Source organism: Bacillus rossius, chromosome 2 (assembly GCF_032445375.1).
Source record: "Bacillus rossius redtenbacheri isolate Brsri chromosome 2, Brsri_v3, whole genome shotgun sequence".
NCBI lineage: Eukaryota > Metazoa > Arthropoda > Insecta > Phasmatodea > Bacillidae > Bacillus > Bacillus rossius.
The window spans coordinates 126,650,864-126,670,835 of NC_086331.1; the positions used below are offsets into that span (position 1 = coordinate 126,650,864).

The window sequence follows — 19,972 nt, forward strand, 5'->3', positions numbered from 1 at the left end:
AAACACGTGGCAATGCGTCGCGCTGTACTGTTAGCGGAACGAACGGTAAACAGCTGTGTCTTATCTCTCTCTCTCTCTCGCTCTCTCTCTCTTTCAAGCGCTCGCTGACTCGCTACAGCACAGGTACCAACTGTAGGCCGCGCTGAAAAATGTAATGGCGCTCGCTACTCCGTACTTCCCTGAGTCAACGATGCCCAGTACTTCTTTTTTTGCACCTACTACTCAAGTTTGCAGTTTTTCCACACCCTTACGCTGCCTCCAGGTCGATTGCGGATCTTCAGGGACATGCAGATTTCGCGAAAAGATTTCGAGACTAGATGAAAGTTAAAAAAAACTGTAGCATCGTCTGTGTTTCGTGATTGGGTGAGTTTCTCCCAGGTACATGTCGATTGTAACAACACCAATCACTAGAGACCGGATAAATTCGCGAATTCATTTCGCGATAGGCTAAAATACAAATAGTTATACCTCAGTGCTGCCTCTGCTATTGGCTCAGAACTCACCTGGATGACTCTGGGCCAATGAGAAACACACAACCAAAGCTTTATCGAATCACAGGCTGCTGCGTTGGAACGTCTCACAAGACAGCAGCCAATGAGTGGGTGACATTTGACCGAGTGTACGCAGAACTATGGAGTTCATCCTGCAGTTAATTGAACCCGCGAATTTTTCCGGTCCCTACCAATCACAGTGATTCATCGCGGAAGTAAACGCGTCCTGATCGGCCCGGGTCAAATAAGGCGACGACTTCTCTCGCAGACGGCCGCCAATCACGAGGAAGAAACCACAGGTGCGCGTGTGTCTAATATGTGTTCAGATCTTTTCGCGAACAATGCCTGCCCCTACGGATGTTTTAGCCTAAGGCCGTATTGTTGTGACGGTAGCCGCATGAAGGTGAGCGAAAACAGCCAGTCGCGCCTTACATAGAGCGGATTAACCATGGCCCTAGATCCTCGCATAATTTGCAGCAGTTGCTGTTAGCAACGCTTCGATTTGGTCAACCGTTCGAAGCCTTGTGGTCTAGTTGGCACGGCAACACACCAGTCGAATGATCAAAAAATTATATATATATATATATATATATATATATATATATATATATATGTGTGTGTGTGTGTGTGTGTGTGTGTATAAATGTTCTGAAATGTAATGATTTGCAAACGTAATAACCGCAGCATTTACAGTTTTAAAATAGCGCAAATCAAAATTTACTCAAAATTGGCCAACATTTTGGGCAAATTTTGAGTAAATTCTGGGCAATTTTTGGCACATTTGAAGGTCAAAGGTCAAGTTCATCCAATATGGCCGCCATGACGTCACAATCCAAGATGGCGGTTCGTCACCTCGCACCTCACCCAGAACCCAGTGTCAATATGCCCTTTACATAAGTACTATTCGTGTACACCGATATTGTGATTTGAAGATGACAATCGTTCACCGTTTACCCGCCGTTCCATCCACACAACCAGCATGTTTTAAAGCCTGCTTCCAGTTGACCCTAGTGCGCGGCCGTTGGCAGCACTGCCTGGCGAGCCAAACCTTCTTAACGCCTGCACGTAAATGAGACGGTTGAACACGTGGTCGAGTCAGCCTCCACTCGGTGCTGGGCGGGTTCACACGCACCGCCCAAGACTTCGTCGCCAGCAACTTTTCAAGTGAAACTTCCCGACTGCCGAAGACTCGCCCGGTCGAAACGGAACTTGCAAAGATTACGAGCGCGCAGCCCGATACGGAGATGGCGAGAGAACATTCGAGGGCCTCAGTCCTCAGCGATGTCACAGCGTTGCCGTTTTCGTTGCGCTGCTGACACGCTGCGACAGACTCGCTCCAGCTGGAACACGGCGACACGCACACTCGAGTAACAGGCGATTTGCCTAACGGCGGTTTGCCTAAACATGAATTCGTTACGGCGATTTGCCTAAAGTCATTTCGCCTAAAGGCGTTTTGCCTAACGGCGTTTTGCCTGACGGCGATTTGCCTAACGGCGTTTTCCCTAACGGAGTTCTGCCTGACGGCGATTTGCCTAACGGCGTTTTGCCTAACGGCGTTTTGCCTGACGGCGATTTGCCTAACGGCGTTTTCCCTAACGGAGTTCTGCCTGACGGCGATTTGCCTAACGGCGTTTTGCCTAACGGCGTTTTGCCTAAAATGTTACTATGATGACAAAACCTCGTTTTGCCTAACAGCATTTTGCTAATGGCGATTTGCCTAACAGCGTTTTGCCTAACCTATAAGCTAAGCTAACCGAAGCTAACCTAAGCTAAGCTAACCTAAGCTAACCTCACCTAACCTAATGGCGTTTTGCCTAACGGCGTTTTGCCTAACGGCGTTTTGCCTAACGGCGTTTTGCCTAAATGGCATTTTGCCTAAAATTAGGCAAAACGCCTTTAGGCAAAACGACACATGCCCGCACACTCAGTTCCATCTTACAGCTGCACATTGCGTACACATGATGGCGTTTAGTATGGTTCGCACAGAAAACTACGCTATGTTCGCGATGTTCGCTGCGCCAGGCGGCCAGACAGGACAGTTTCGCGATGTCGGAGAGACGCATGTCGTGGGATCCGAGTGTTTGATTCCGACGATGATGATATTCTGCTGGCTCTCACCGTATATGTGAACGTAAAAAGAAATGAGTCCATGAAGATAATCTAAGAACAATAAACTTTGCAACCAACCAAACGTCAGCTGTCCGACAGCGTATCTAGTAGACTAGTAGGTCAGCTGACAGACAGATGTCAGACACACAACCATCCGAAATACAGCTGTCTGACAGCAGGTAGTAGTAGACTGGTGGAACACCTGAAAGACTTCAGACACCAGGTGAGAACTAGACAGCTGTCAGACACACAACCATACGAAATACAGCTGTCTGACAGGGCAGGTAGTAGACTGGTGGAACATCCGACAGACTTCACACACCAACTGAGAACTAGACAGCTGTCAGACACACAACCATACGAAATACAGCTGTCTGACAGAGCAGGTAGTAGACTGGTGGAACATCCGACAGACTTCACACACCAACTGAGAACTAGACAGCTGTCAGACACACAACCATACGAAATACAGCTGTCTGACAGCAGGTAGTAGACTGGTGGAACATCCGACAGACTTCACACACCAACTGAGAACTAGACAGCTGTCAGACACACAACCATACGAAATACAGCTGTCTGACAGAGCAGGTAGTAGACTGATGGATCAGCTGACAAACAGACGTCAAGACACTACAGCTTAGATTTAGTTTTCCGTTCGACACAGCTTTCCAACAGACCCCAGTTTACCAACAGTTGTTCGACAGAGTTGCTGACACGTAAATTGCGGTAGCTGACAACGTCGGAGCAACAGCTGTCCTTCAGCTGATATCAGCTCGGCTTGTCTCGTCGTCGACAGAAACCCTCGGTGGCGAAGAGTTTGCACAGCAGGTGTGAAAATACGTCGTGACAGCGAGCAGACAAACGGTGCGAACGAGGGAAGATTAGAACAGCAACTACGGGGCGTGTTTGAAAATAGGTATCGCTTCCGTACACGTCTGCCCATGCAGAGGTTATTTATCGCACTTACCGACCAGCGACGTGACAATTTACACACTGGACAAAAACGCCAAGCGATAGTTGACTGAATTGTAATGTATCGATGGTTTCATTGAAACAATAAAAGCTATGTATTTAGCAAAAGGTTGCTGAAAATTACAGTTTCGTGACCTCTTGCAACCAGTACTGATTTTGCTTGGGTTGTTGAGGGAGGTGGGGAGAGAGAGAGAGAGAGAGAGAGAGAGAGAGAGAGAGAGAGAGAGAGAGAGAGAAAATTTTGAGGTCTGTAGACACCCTGAACCAGGAATGGCCGGGCTTGTGTGCTGGTGGAAAACACCGCTCTACCAAGAGGCTATCAACCGTACAAGCGGCGAGTGTACATACGTGGCTAGTTACGCAGCTTTCTATTTCCAACTTTCGAGTCCGTGCGTCGATAGGGAGACCTCGCGTGCATATCTTCTCGTCGACTGAATGGGCAGGAGAAAGCGGAGGACATTCCTACGTGAAACGTGCTCTTTGTGCCAATCCTCTGCAGTCAGTCAGAAACGTGTGAACCAAATTAGTGTCAGGATGAGAACATTTAGGCCCCCAAAAAATATATATAATACGAGAGGTTTTGTCAATAATCCATTGTGTATGCTAGTGTCTAATCAAACAAAAGAAAAATACACTCGAAAAAGGAACAAATTCCATGTTTTACAAGAAAAAATACTATAAGGTTTATAGCATATGTTACTATAAAAAAATTTTAAGATTATATATTTAATGTTGAAAAAAATATAAATTTTGTACAGATATTTTAAAGGATCACATTTCGCATCGTTATTCTCAAAGTTAAACTGTAACTAAACACAAACCTTCATTCAAAAGAGCTAAAAAAATTTAATTAGTTTGAATATTTCTATACTGTATACATTTATTCGAGGTTTCGTATCAACTTTTTTAACGGATAATTATTGTTTCTGGAGCGTTATAGCAAATAAAATTTTAGATTAATTTTATTCTGTGGCTGAATGGGTTTGCGAAGTTGGTAGCAAAAATATGCTAATTTTATTTTCTTAGAAAATACGTATATTTATTGTAATCCATCTGTCCCTATCTTCTTACAGCTTACTTTTATTCGTGAAATAATGAGCAGTAGTTAGAAAACGTGATGGATGCCAGTTAAACATACAACATTCAAGACATTCAAAAAGGGAAATGTGATAAGTAAACAAAAAGGTAAGAAAATTAGTTAATATAAGACATTATCCTGGTAATAATGAATACATAAAAATAAAAAAGTTAAAACTGTACAAATTACACGTCAAAATTTAAATTTAAACATACACGTAAATAAACGTGAGTGTTTTAGCAAAGAATGAGTATCAACAATGATTAATTGCGCCCATAATTGTCAGCTGTTGTACTGTGAAACGTGGCCGAGACTACAGACACTCGAGTGCGAAACACGTTTCGGTTAACTTTCATCCTGGCAATTGGGTTAAGGTCAGACGTCTCGTCGTAAGATCGCTGTGTCCCCCCTACGAAACGATCAAAATCGAAGTCAAGGGTACACAAGGAACATGTTCAAGCTATTTGCATAATACGAAGTAGCCTTACATTAATTGGCTGTCACACAGTTTTGGTAAATAAATATAAACCTACATGTAATATAAACTTACGTGGATTACTTGACTGCACAATAGTACAATGAGCTAGAGACCGGAAAAATTCGCGAATTCATTTCGCGATAGGCTAAAATACAAATAGTTATACCTCAGTGCTGCCTCTGCTATTGGCTCGCAACTCACCTGAATGACTCTGGGCCAATGAGAAACACCCGACCAAAGCTTTATCGAATCACAGGCTGCTACGTTGGGACGTCTCACAAGACAGCAGCCAATGAATGGGTGACATTTGACCGAGTGTACGTAGAACTATGGAGTTCATCCTGCAGGTCATTGAATCCGCGAATTTTTCCGGACCATAACAATGACATATAAATTAATACAATATAATTCTCATTGCAGAAATCAACACGGATTTTACTGAATTTTCTTGTATATGGCCGCCTGGCAGAGCCACCAATCGGCGAGCAATGACAGAAATTAAGGCGTAAATTAAAAATCACACCCACTTATCACAGCATTATTTTTTTTGTACTTTTACAAGGATAGTCCTTGGAAATTCAGCTGCCAATGATATCACTTGTAAATTTGCAAGGTAGAGCTTTGTAGCATTTGCAAATTTACAATTGATATCGTTGGCAAACTGGAATTTCCAAGGATTTTCCTCGTACAAAGTATACAAGTTTTATTTCTTAGTTTCGTTTTACGGACAATGGAAGAGGGCAAGAAAGGTGTTTTCACTGAGGTTTTTAGGTTGCGAAAAGATGGGTATGTGATATAGGCGAGCGAACAACCATCTATGAAGAGGCCATCTATCTTTTGACGTGATAACGTGTTATAAACCAGTGAACGCCGACTGCACGCACGGAAAAGCATGACTCATTGTCACGTTCCGCCTGAGCCGAGCGTGCAAGAACCGGCCAACCACCGTGCGAGAAAAATCTTCTATAATATCAAACAGGTTAAGGCGGGCTTTTTAAAAGCAGTAATTTAAAAAAATTTGTTTTTTTGTCCAATTTCGTCATTTCAAATTAACAATTTATTGACATTGATTTGATTTCAGTTTATTTCTATAACTAATTGTTCGTGATTATATTTAAACAAATTATTTAATTAAATTTGCAAATCCTGTAAATAATATTTGAAAATTAAAAAGTATGCAATTTTTCATCAATGTTTTCTTATGAAGTTTATCACGTAAAATTATCGTCCGTAAACCTACTTTACAGACAACCCACCCCCCCCCCTTTTTTTAAACTTTCCCTCTATTGTTCTTACAACAAAAACCCGTATTTACCGATCCTCCAACACGAGCAGAACAGTATACACTCGTCAGTATGCGTTACTTATTCGTAGAGATAAGGAAATTTCGCGCATTCATTTAGTCGCAAGTTAGAAAGCAAACCTTCACAATCTCGCACTGTGTTCATGATTGGACAGCAGTTTACGACCGAGAGCCAACGATGCCCAGCTAGGGGAGAAGTAAGAGAATCAGGTAGTGCCAATTAACAAGTATAAAACTGTTCTCACTAAGAAATCAACCAATGGATAAGCAAACATCGGTTTAACACACCTATGACTTTGAATTCTACCCTGAGGCCAGACGAATTCGCGAAATTTCCGGGTCTCTACTTATTCGTGACACGTGTTTTCAGGCGACACACACTGTTCCCCGCAACTCCCCTCTTCCTCCACGTCAGGAGATGTGCTGAGGAAAACATAGATATGTCTGTGCGCACAAGCCTTCAGGACCGGTGAAGGGATATCTCAAGCCAGGAGCCTTGATTTGCAACAAGCCGGTTTCAGAAAACACACGTTCTCTAAATGATTCATGCAACGAGGAGATTTTGATTTGACACAATTTCTTGGACATACGCCATTGCAGTTTTGCACTGTTTGTCATGGAAAAAGAAATTACGAAAGCAAATACAGAAATAAAAATGAAAATATAAACCCACAGAGAATAAGCCTAAATCAGTTATATCTAACAGATAAACCCAACGATGGACCTAAACAGGTATTATGGACAACAACACAACAACAGCACTTACGAAAGCGTTCAAACTTAAATATCAGACAACACAAGAATTCCGTGGTCATGAAAAAAATAACAACAGCACAGACGAATATAGTCGGACAAGGAGACAGTTTCGACAATAACACTAAATGAAAAAAAAAAACCTGGACAATGCAACAAATGTACGAACACAACGACGAAGATAAACAGATATTATGGACAATAAAACAACAACGACGAACACAGTAGGTTTCCTATGACAAAACAATTGCGAAGTTTCGGGCACTGGCATCTGTTTCAGTCATCAAGCACAACAAACAGACAGATATCGGACACGGAAACAACCCCCCCACCCCCCTAAATGAGCACAGAGCACCGGATTATTAGACATGTCAGTATTGGCAGATCCATTGACTCGTCCCAGTCATGCGAGACTGCACTACAACCTCCAGTCAGGGACCTCGGTATGGCTTCCTTAGCCCTCAGACACTTCCAAACCTCCCTGATCGGCTCTGAGACTACTGGTCTCACCTCGCTGCCTGACATCTCCCGGCCGACACTTCCAAACCTCCCTGATCGGATCTGAGACTACTAGTCTCATCACCCTGACATCTCCCGGCAGACACTTCCAAACCTCCCACATCGGCTCTGAGACTACTGGTCTCACCTCGCTGCCTGACGTCCCAGCAGACACTTCCAAACCTAACACATCGGCTCTGAGTCTACTGGTCTCACCTCGCTGCCTGACATGTCCCGGCAGACACTTCCAAACCTCCCACATTGGCTCTGAGACTACTGGTCTCACCTCGCTGCCTGACATCTCCCAGCAGACACTTCCAAACCTAACACATCGGCTCTGAGTCTACTGGTCTCACCTCGCTGCCTGACATCTCCCGGCCGACACTTCCAAACCTCCCTGATCGGCTCTGAGACTACTAGTCTCATCACCCTGACATCTCCCGGCAGACACTTCCGAACCTCCCACATCGGCTCTGAGACTACTGGTCTCACCTCGCTGCCTGACATCTCCCAGCAGACACTTACAAACCTCTCACATCGGCTCTGAGACTACTGGTCTCACCTCGCTGCCTGACATGTCCCGGCAGATACTTCCAAACCTCCCACATCGGCTCTGAGACTACTGGTCTCACCTCGCTGCCTGACATGTCCCGGCAGACACTTCCAAACCTCCCAAATCGGCTCTGAGACTACTGGTCTCAGTTCGCTGCCTGACATGTCCCGGCAGACACTTCCAAACCTCTCACATCGGCTCTGAGACTACTGGTCTCACATCGTTGCCTGACATCTCCTGGCAGACACTTCCAAACCTCCCTGATCGTCTCTGAGATTACTGGTCTCACCTCGCTGCCTGGCATCTCCCGGCAGACACTTCCAAACCTCCCACATCGGCTCTGAGACTACTGATCTCACCTCGCTACCTGACATCTCCCGGCAGACACTTCCAAACCTCCCACATCAGCTCTGAGTCTACTGGTCTCACCTCGCTGCCTGACATCTCCCGGCAGACACTTCCAAACCTCCCACATCGGCTCTGAGACTACTGGTCTCACCTCGCTGCCTGACATCTCCCGGCAGACACTTCCAAACCTCCCACATCGGCTCTGAGACTACTAGTCTCATCACCCTGACATCTCCCGGCAGACACTTCCAAACCTCCCACATCGGCTTTGAGACTACTGGTCTCACCTCGCTGCCTGGCATCTCCCGGCAGAAACTTCCAAACCTCCCTGATCGGCTCTGAGACTACTGGTCTCACCTCGCTGCCTGACATCTCCCGGCCGACACTTCCAAACCTCCCTGATCGGCTCTGAGACTACTAGTCTCATCACCCTGACATCTCCCGGCAGACACTTCCAAACCTCCCTGATCGGCTCTGAGGCTACTGGTCTCACCTCGCTGCCTGACATCTCCCGACAGACACTTCCAAACCTCCCACATCGGCTCTGAGACTACTGGTCTCACCTCGCTGGCTGGCATCTCCCGGCAGACACTTCCAAACCTCCCACATCGGCTCTGAGACTACTGGTCTCACCTCGCTGCCTGGCATCTCCCGGCAGACACTTCCAAACCTCCCTGATCGGCTCTGAGGCTACTGGTCTCACCTCGCTGCCTGACATCTCCCGACAGACACTTCCAAACCTCCCACATCGGCTCTGAGACTACTGGTCTCACCTCGCTGCCTGACATCTCCCGGCCGACACTTCCAAACCTCCCTGATCGGCTCTGAGACTACTAGTCTCATCACCCTGACATCTCCCGGCAGACACTTCCAAACCTCCCTGATCGGCTCTGAGACTACTGGTTTCACCTCGCTGCCTGACATCTCCCGGCCGACACTTCCAAACCTCCCACATCGGCTCTGAGACTACTGGTCTCACCTCGCTGGCTGGCATCTCCCGGCAGACACTTCCAAACCTCCCACATCGGCTCTGAGACTACTGGTCTCACCTCGCTGCCTGACATCTCCCGACAGACACTTCCAAACCTCCCACATCGGCTCTGAGACTACTGGTCTCACCTCGCTGGCTGGCATCTCCCGGCAGACACTTCCAAACCTCCCACATCGGCTCTGAGACTACTGGTCTCACCTCGCTGCCTGGCATCTCCCGGCAGACACTTCCAAACCTCCCTGATCGGCTCTGAGGCTACTGGTCTCACCTCGCTGCCTGACATCTCCCGACAGACACTTCCAAACCTCCCACATCGGCTCTGAGACTACTGGTTTCACCTCGCTGCCTGACATCTCCCGGCCGACACTTCCAAACCTCCCTGATCGGCTCTGAGACTACTGGTTTCACCTCGCTGCCTGGCATCTCCCGGCCGACACTTCCAAACCTCCCTGATCGGCTCTGAGACTACTGGTTTCACCTCGCTGCCTGGCATCTCCCGGCCGACACTTCCAAACCTCCCTGATCGGCTATGAGGCTACTGGACTCACCTCGCTGCCTGACATCTCCCAGCAGACACTTCCAAACCTCCCACATCGGCTATGAGACTACTGGTCTCACCTCGCTGCCTGACATGTCCCGGCAGACACTTCCAAACCTCCCACATCGGCTCTGAGACTACTGGTCTCACGTCGCTGCCTGACATGTCCCTGCAGACACTTCCAAACCTCCCACATCGGCTCTGAGACTACTGGTCTCACCTCGCTGCCCAACATGTCATGGCAGACTCCACCCCCGAGGTCCTGCCCTCACCTAAGACTGCATCGCAGGCTGGCCTGGCGCTGGGACTCGACCGAGAACTCCTAGGAAACGTATAGACGTCCCTATCGCTGTCCGGCAGAATTGTTCGGTCATCCGACACCACAGCTCTGCAGACACCCAGGGAGCATAACGTCATGCGCAGAGATGTTCAATCATTCTAGACATGACTGAGACACCTTCCGTAGTTGTGCTTTGCGAAGAGAAGAGCATTGCTTCAAGAAAATAATGTTAGGCTTGTGTTTTTGAGTGTTTTACAATGTTTGTATTTTTTTAAACATTCAAACGAAACCAGTTTTTTTTTTCTCTTAATTTTCCTTAAGAAGCAATGTGTGTTTCTATTCGCCTTTCACAAAGTGTTTTTGTTCAGCAGCAGTTGGCACCTAGCTGGGCCTGCAGGTGGCCCGCAATTCTTACAAACAACGGGGCACATCGCTGAACTGTCTTTCAACTAAATGTCTGGATGCTCCTGGAAGTCAGCCCCCAGATATTGAAACCTTTTTTTTTTTTTTTTGGTTCATTCCAGATATTTATGAGGTAATATTTCGAAAACAGAAAACTGAAAAATCTAGTGAGTCATAATGGTTAAGAGTCCCGGAAATTTCGCGGGTTCCTCTGGCCTCAGGATAGAATTCAAAGTTATAGGTGTGCTCGACCCATGTTTACTTTCCCATTGGTTGATTTCTTAGCGAGAACATTTTTATCCTTGTTATTTGGCACTACCTGATTCGCTTACTTCTCTCCTAGCTGGACATCGTTGGCTCACGGTCGTAGAGGGGCGTGTCCAGATAACTGCGGTCCAATCATGAACACAGTGCGACAGTGTGGAGGTTTGGATTCCAGCTTGCGACTAAATGAATGCGCGAAAATTCCGTCTCTCTAATAATGGTGCCGTAATTTTAATAATGAATATCTGCCAGACATCTTGAAAATGACAGACATCACGTGGACTGTGTCTGTATGTAACTTCCGCAGGAGTCGCAATTAAAAACCCCAACAACGATGTGGAAGTGCGACAAGCGAGCTTGGAGGTTGTGTGGTGGCTCCCGGACAGCGTCATCCTCCGGGTTGGAGGAGTGGGTTGAAGAGTCAGGGCCAGGATGACGGCGGGCTGTTTGCGCGCGCTTTCACCGCACGCCATCTTCGCCCTTGTGGCTGGCGAGTGCGCACCTTCGCTCTTGCGCAACGACTAAAAAAAACACTCAAATTTCCACTGCAATTCAGCCAATAAAGGTGGTGTACTTTTAAAACTTAAGAGAAAAAGCCTACTTTTCCCTATGCTACGCTTCAAAAACGTTAAAAATAAATACATTTTAGTGATTCACTAAAAAAAAATGCGGGTTGTCTGTAAAGTCGGTTTACGGATAATTTTACGTGATAACGTCATAAGAAAACATTGATGAAAAATTGCATACTTTTTAATTTTCAAATATTATTTACAGTTTTTGTAAATTTTATTTAAATAATTTGTTTAAATATAATCACGAAAAATTAGTTAAAAAGCCCGCCTTAACCTGTTTGGTGTTATAGAAGATTTTCTCGCGCGGTGATTGGCCGGTTCTTGCACGCTCGGCTCAGGCGGAACGTGACAATTTTTCGTGCGTGCAGCCGGCGTTCATCGATTTAAGACGTTATCACGTCAAAAAGTGTGTGCGGTGAGTCCACGCGCAACAGAAGTGAAACTTCTTGCTTATTATATTATTTGGTATAGTAACCCTATATCATCTTTGGTTGAGGTGGCAGATATAATATATATTAATTATATATATGCAAGTATGTTAACGCTAAATTATACTGTTGCGCCAGTATGCAATTGTGAAAGTGTACAAGTATAAAGTGTGCGTAAGTATGCAAGAATACAAGTGTGTAAGTATGCAAGTATGTGAGTATGCAAGAATGCTGCGTCAATTTTCCCTCTCCCCTGCCGTCTCCTCTCCTGGTTCCCCCACCACGCACCTAACTATTCCCCTCGTGCAATCGGAATTTTCGTAACGCTCGAAAATTGTAGGCCCCCTTAGCAAAAAAAGTTTCACTTCAAAATTTTTTAAACTTTAATCTATAATACATGCCATACTACATATATTTTCCTGAGGAAACATGAAAGCTATTTACTATACTTCGATTCTCAGTTTTGGTTGCGAAAATTCTAAAGACCTGTAGCGGAGTAGTCCGTGGATTCCAGCAAACACTTTATATGGTATGTTGGGATATTGCATTTTTTTTGCATATATATAGATTTTCATCCAAGTTAAGTTCTGCGCATGTTCTTCTACCAAGGGAATGCATTATGTGTTTCGAAGTAAATTTTGTGTACAGATATGAAGCGGTCAGTCTCAACGGGGTGTAGTGATTATAGGATTATTTTGTGAAAACAAACCTCCAACACTCCGGCAGCACATACCTCAGAGTACACATGTATCCCTTTGGGACCATACAGTGTTTCCCTTTGCGTACAAAACACATATTGACATTCACCAAACATAATTTCTATATTCTGTCACTTACACCCCTTTGATCTTTGATTCTAAACACCTCATTGTACTACATGTCATCACAAATTTGTAAGAAGTCAAACAAAAATATTACCAAATTTAAAAAAAAAAACTGGCTGACATATTGTGTCAAAGTCCCTAAGCAGAAATTATTTTCTGAGTTTATGCAGCTGGGTAACGCATACGAGATTGCTTTTGTAGTCTCATCTTTCAAATAAAGTATGTCCATAAAAGAATATCTCAGCTATAAATTTTGATAGTATCAACTGTAAGCGTTGTAAAGGTTTGTTTCAAGGTCACAATTAAAGAGTAAATCAAACTGTTTTAGACAAGTGCATGCGCGAGTGCTGCTTTGTTGTTTTCTCGCTTGCAGCGCCACCTGCGCAAAATGGCGACTCCTGAGCGTAATTAGTAGAGGGTGAACGTGTGAACTTTATTTGGCAACAGGATCGAGCCCCTCCCCATTGGAAACTCTTTGCACGAGAGTGGTGGGACGTCGAAGTCCCTGACCGTTGTGATTGGTCGTAATGTTCGAGACGACAGAACTCTTTTTCGCTGGCCTCCACGTTCACCTGACTTAACGCACTTTTTTCCTTTGGGGCTTTACGTTCCGCCGCTGTCGAATAATTTGCCAGAGCTGAGACACAGAAATGAAGAGGCTATTGCTTCCATTACTCCGGTCGTGCTATAACCAAAGTGTGGGAAAAATTGTACTTTAGGTTGGATGTGTGCCGTATAACTAAAGGTGCACACATTGAACCATTTGTTAAGAAAAACTAGGTTAGTTTACCTCCAATTTGGTGTGTGATTTGTTATGATACACCATTGAAACTGGGCCACTCTTTAGTGGACAACCTGTATATCTGAATGCACATCTGAAATAGCCAGAGGAAAAGAAGACAAAATGGCTGGTGACAACCCCTGGAGATTTTATCTTTGAAATAGGTATTTGTGGAATGGGAGTGCATGACTTGATGTAATCTTTTGGAATCTGTTTTGAAAAACTATTGTGTTTGTTTCGTCTTTTCGTTTTGTCGTGTTTTTTTCTCGTTTCAACTGTTGTGCTGAATTTTTTTGGGTTCAATATTTTTGTGCTGTCATCATTTGTGGGTTTTTTTCGTTCTCTTCGGTTTTGGAAAACTATTGTGTTTGTTTCGTCTTTTCGTTTTGTCGTGTTATTGTCTCGTTTCAACTGTTGTGCTGAATTTTTTTGGGTTCAATATTTTTGTGCTGTCATCATTTGTGGGGGGTTTTTTCGTTCTGTTAGTCCATTTTTCTTTGTTTTTTCTTTGTTTGTTGACCATATTCCTGTCATGGAATATTATGTGGTGTTTATATCCTGTTGACAACAGCAATTGTGTTTTTGTCTTTTGGGTTTTTTGTAGTTTTCTTCTACAGACATACATGTGCTTAGCAATGGCGTATGTCCAAAAGCTTACATCAAGTAACCCCTGGAGACTCAACTTGCCTACTGCCTCTGGGGGGTCGCAGTCAGCAGCGAACCCCCGCCACCCGACGAGCGGCGAGCGAACTAAACACATCACGGTTAAGGTTAGAGTATGGCGTCAGCATACGGCGCAGTCCTGGACGAGAGACTGGTTCTCCCTCTCCGTCAGTCACAGCCAAATAGTGTCCACGGTTCGTATTTACCCCGGTTTTTTTGAATTCATGGCGGTGCTGCCAAGTGTTGGTAAAAACCTGGGAATTACTAGTAGAGACCGTGAAAATTCGTAGATTCATTTCGCGATAGTCTGAAATTCATACACACATACATTTAATATGCTTTTGCTATTGGCTCACTGTTCGTCTGGGCGACTCTGGGCCAATGAGAAACCCTCAACCAAAGAAGTAACGAATCACGGGCAAACCAGTTGAGACGACTCACAAGTCAGCAGCCAACTAACGGGCGTTATTTGCCCGAGTATACAGAGGACTGTGTAAGCTATCCTGAAGGTCATCGAAACCGCGAAATTTTCAGGTCCCTAATTAAGTAATTACTAGTAACACATTGGGGGAAAATTAAGGGAAAAATCCTTAAGAAAGTATGAAAGAAAAAAAAGAGCGCGTGTAATTCTGTACACGTTATAGAAGTGTAATTTCTTTGGCAATTCAAACCTGGACTCGTAAGTAAATCGTAAGGGGTAAAACGACCGAGAGAAAGAGAGAAAGAAGACAATTTTCTAAAAATAACATAGTGCCGGGAATTTTGGTTTTCATTTCTTTTTCAAGTAGGTATTTAAAACCCTAACTTTTTTTGTATTAATAGATATTTGATTAAAATTAAAATTAATTAATTGAATTAACTAAATTATTACTCACTTAAAAATAACTGCTCAGAATATAAATAATTATTGATCAATCAATAATAATCAATTAACAATAAACATTACCTACTCACTGTTTAAATAAACCATAAAGAAAAACTGCACGTATTACATTTTCTCCAAACAATTCTACCATTCGGAACACGCCAAATTTCTGAACGAAATATGAAATTCAAAACAGGTAGCACTATCTATGCAGGAAATGCAGAACTGTCTCAACAGCACGCTCTACACTGCTGGTTAAACAACGAGGAATATAAAATTCAAGGCATTCACAGCTGACTGTATAGGATACCTATATATATATATATATATTTCCTGAAACAAGAGCATGTGCACAATCTCTGACTTACTCTTTCGTTCATCCACCTCTCTGTTGTATTTTTTTTTATTTTTTTTTTGTAGGGAACGAATCCTCGCACAAAGAGAAGGAAAACGAGCCCAGTAACGTATAAAGCATAGTGCTATCTTTATATCGCTTTAGCCGAGTACCTATTTTTTGTTTCACTTCAAAAAATCATTATTTTTTGGTTGGCTACAGGCACAAGTAGATTTCTGTACTGAAGTACAGCTTTATATAACCTAAAAATTAATGTACAGGCAATGCATCCTTAATGCCTTCTAGAAGATTCAGTAAACTTTAAGAACATTCTAAAAACTTCCGGAACAGTCTGAAAACTTGATATTCCAAAAGGACTGATTTAGCATTTTTGCATATTCCATCCAAACAAAATGTTTCCTATTCAGTGTATCCAGCATTTTCGTAGAATTTCTGGAAAATTCTCGATCATGATCTTGACAGTGACCCGGCGCAGGTAGTTGTAAGTTCTGCGCTGTGCCGCCAATGAAAGATTCCATTAACATAGCATACCTTATCGTTTACCCTCTATCGGGTAGGCATTAAAACAATTATTGACACCTTGAGCTGACGGTTGCAATAATTAAAAGAAGTTTCAAACAAAACATTTTTGTAATATTTGGAAGATTTGCCGTTTTGAATGGACTCGTTATTAATCTGCCGTTCTGCGACCTCATGTTGGCCACTCCTGCAGTTATGGTTGGTCTAATTAAACATTCTTTCCAACAAAAATTTAGCTAATATTTAGAATGAACACAATAACTTTGGATGAATTTGATACGGTGTCTTCTAAATAAGTTATGAATTTATCTTCATTTTTTTTTTAATCTTTTGATATAATGGTTGATGTTAACCAAAAACATTTTAAACAAAAGTTATAGTACTAATCTGAGGAAGTAAGTATAATAACTTCAAACGGATATCATATTTTCATTATAATGGAGTTCAAGTAAGTTTTTATTTTTTCAAAAAACCTTCCCCTTTTCTAAATGCTTGGTCTGATTTTGTCCATTGATGAACTCTATGGAGATTTTCCAGCGCTTTATTTTTTGGTAAAATGGCGGCAGTGTTTTGTGTCCATAAAAGTGATATAATTATATATATACTTTTGAATTGACGATGTTTTTGTGGCGAAAAACTATGTAGAAATTTTTCAGAACTCACGCCATTGTAACGACTGCATTAGGTAGCCATTCTTCGAAATCTACCTAAAAACAGTTGAATTGTTCATTACATGTTAAGCCTTAAAAGGCAAAAAAAAAATGTTTATAACTTATATTGGTTAAAGTATTTGATGACCACAATCTTTTAATGAAAGTGCAGGTCGGATATATTTCAGTTTTTGTGATTTTTTTTTTTTGTAAATATACTTTTTGTGTTCAGGAAGCAGGAAGGCTTACGTGGAAAAGCTTCTACTTTTATCGGGACCTTTTAAGCAGGTCGAAACCTGGGTAAAAGCCGGTCGCTTCCTTGTTTGCCGACGCTGGAGGCGATACGAGGACACGGCGGCTGCGAGAGTGTTTGCGCGGCCTGGGTGCCTGGGCACCTGGGCGCCTGGGCGCCTGGAGGCCTGGGGGCCGCGGTGGCTTCTGGGTCAGGCCGCATCCGGCAGGGCCGCCGCGCTGTCTTCGCTGCGAAGCGAACGCGCGCAGACAGTTCTGAAGCGACGGCTAATCGAGCAGCTAAAGATCCCCCACCCCCACCCCCACCAAGCAATGGCGGCTCCAGGAAGATCTCTCGGGCAGGGCTCTCGCACACAGGAGGATGCAGTTAATAATCATGTCATTGCCCTTGGGATATTCACAAAATATATGGTCTCAAATACTGAAATTTAGTATTTTCGTACAAATTTTGATTGAAAGTAGACTTTAGCACATTAACGAAAGTATTTAAGTTAACATTAATATTCCCTACAAAGAAATAAGAAGTAAAATTTGGGCTGGGAAGGGGCTATCGCCCCCTGCACCCTTCCTCTGGAGCCGCGCTTGCCACCAACCCAGAAAATGACATTTTATTTAACGTATCTGACGATCAGAAAATAATAGACACTCCGCGTTCCTCTTAGTTCTGTAAAAATGTTTACAAGGCAACGGTAAACAAACTTTAGAACCAGAGTAATATTATATTGTTACGAATGTAAAAATGTTTACAAGGCAACGGTAAACAAACTTAAGAACCAGAGTAATATTATATTGTTGCGAATGTACTAGAGGCTGGGCCCGAGGCAGGCCAGTCAGCCGGGCCGGCCATTTAGCCCACGGGTGGGGCAAGGTGATGCGCATTCCACTGATGTCACGCATACCTCTTCGGATAACTCGCTACCCCTCTACATTTTTCCAAGCGTACCCTCTATCCTCGGCGCTTATTATTGATCCTCAGTCACCTGGGAAATCTGCGGGCTTCCAGAGGCCGCTGCGTGACTTGACGTGACTGGGACGCCACTGTTCTGGGTGCTTCGGGCGTCGGTTTGACCCGGACGACGCGTGCGAGGCCGTTCAAGAAGGATGCCCGATGAGTATAAAAGCCGCGACGCCAGCCTCCGGGACAGTACAATGAAGTGAGAGTGCAGTGAAGAGGGCGAGGTGTGAGCGAACGCGGAGGAAGAGCGACGGGTATATCGGGTCTGAGCGTGTGCGACGGAAGACTGAGTAGCGCGAGACAGTGTGTTGGACCGAGGTAAGAGGTGAGAGGCGAGGCAGTAGGGAGAACCACTGTCGAGCCGAGCTCCAGTGGGGAGAGTGAACTGAGGACTGGACCAAATATTTATTAATTTGTGACCAGATATTTTGAGTGCTGCAGTTTGATTAAGAGTCTAAATATAAGTAACAAATAAAACTGAATTTAATTAACTGGGCTATCCTTTATAAACCTGTTTTCCCAATCGTAACAATATATTGGTTTTTCCCGTGCCTGGGTTCCGGGTGATGCCGATGTCACCACCTTGAATTGTGATGTCACAGTGGCCATCTTGGATGACCTTGGATCCAGCGGCAATTTCTGAAGATATCAAGTCCGCCATTTTGGATTTCACCATTTTATTTTCTACAACTTTCCCCATTTTGTTTCCTAAAACTTCCGCCATCTTGAATCATGACATCACACTCGACATCTTAGATGCTGATGTCACAGCCGCCATCTTGTTTTCGTCTGCTATAGGTCGCCATTTTGGATTGGTGACATCGGCATCAAGCACCTCACCCAGAACTCACACACAGGAGGAACCAATATATACTACTTACCAGCAACAGCTGTGCACAGAACATTCTAAATCATAGATTATAACAGATCGTGTGTGGTGTGATACCTCCAACCCAGCTTATTGTTGTCAATGTAACAGTCTAAGAGAATTCCGGGTACATAGTTTTGGTTTCTTCAAACACTTATTTTTCTCAGCACATATCTGTGGCCATTTAAAAATATTTGGTGACGCAGCAAAATGATTTACTAATGTTAATAGAGAAAGCAAATTTTTAGTCACTTATAAATAGTTTTGTACACACTGCAATATTATTACGTAACCAAATACATTTGGCATTGTAGCAACTAACAAAATATTGTATGTTGGCTGTTTTCTTTCTCAGTGTTATCTGAACATTTTGGTTTCAACTTTTGATAATCATTCCGGTTGATGTCTGTACACATTTAAAATAAAATGTAACCTGTCTTACAACAATTCAACCTGATAACACATTAGGGCAGGTATTTTCACCATTTAACTCTTTCTTACGTGACAAAAACACAGACAAAATAAATTGTTCGTATTTCTTTATATATTCCATTTTCAGAATTATCTAAGTGTTCTTTATCAGTTTTATTATTTTTGCTATATAACCATTCTCTGTTATTGCTCTATAATTGTACTTTCGGTTCGTTAAGCCTCGTCTACTATAGCAATGTCCCAAATTGTGTCCGATGAACACTGATCGCTGATACATAATCTGACCCTCTGACATCATGGGTGGGGGTGGCCAGTGGTCAGAATCTCACTGGACCGAATATATTTGTGAACGAGAACTTTTTGTCCCAATCTGTATCTTGCTAGAATAGAAGAACGCTCTTGAAATCTGCAGTTTCCGGTTCCAATTTAAAAAATATGACCTTGAACAGAAAGGAATGGACGAGGTGAAAGGAAGCCAGAATATCAAGACGAAATTTTGATAAATGCTGTCCGTAGTAGCTGCGTACTCATTTACAATGCATGAAAACCATTAGCAAACACAATTGGCGCTCTATATTTACTGTGCTCTGGTGACTACTCTAGAGATCAGTAGATTTGGACATCACAATTGTTGACAGGGCAGTTTTCCATACGACAATGTGACGTTATTCACAACAGGATAATAACCAGCAGTGCACACAGGTTCAGACTGTTTGTAGACGGACCCATAAGCTATTCGCTTCCCGTGAC

At 43.7% G+C, this 19,972-nt stretch overlaps 2 protein-coding genes across 2 annotated transcripts in view; both read right to left on the reverse strand.

Annotated features, from left to right (window-relative positions):
* The window catches only part of LOC134528982 (poly [ADP-ribose] polymerase tankyrase-1-like), a 114,188-nt gene extending 95,605 nt beyond the window's left edge, over nt 1–18,583 (reverse strand). The window contains exons 1-2 of the mRNA XM_063362650.1: nt 18,475–18,583; nt 17,043–17,195 (exon numbers count right to left, since the gene is read on the reverse strand). Of these exons, the coding sequence (XP_063218720.1) occupies nt 17,043–17,195; nt 18,475–18,583 (262 nt within the window). The remainder of the gene's footprint in view (nt 1–17,042; nt 17,196–18,474) is intronic.
* Nucleotides 1–19,972, reverse strand: part of LOC134529793 (uncharacterized) — a 115,835-nt gene that overhangs the window by 67,239 nt on the left and 28,624 nt on the right. The gene's annotated exons all lie outside the window — the stretch shown is intronic.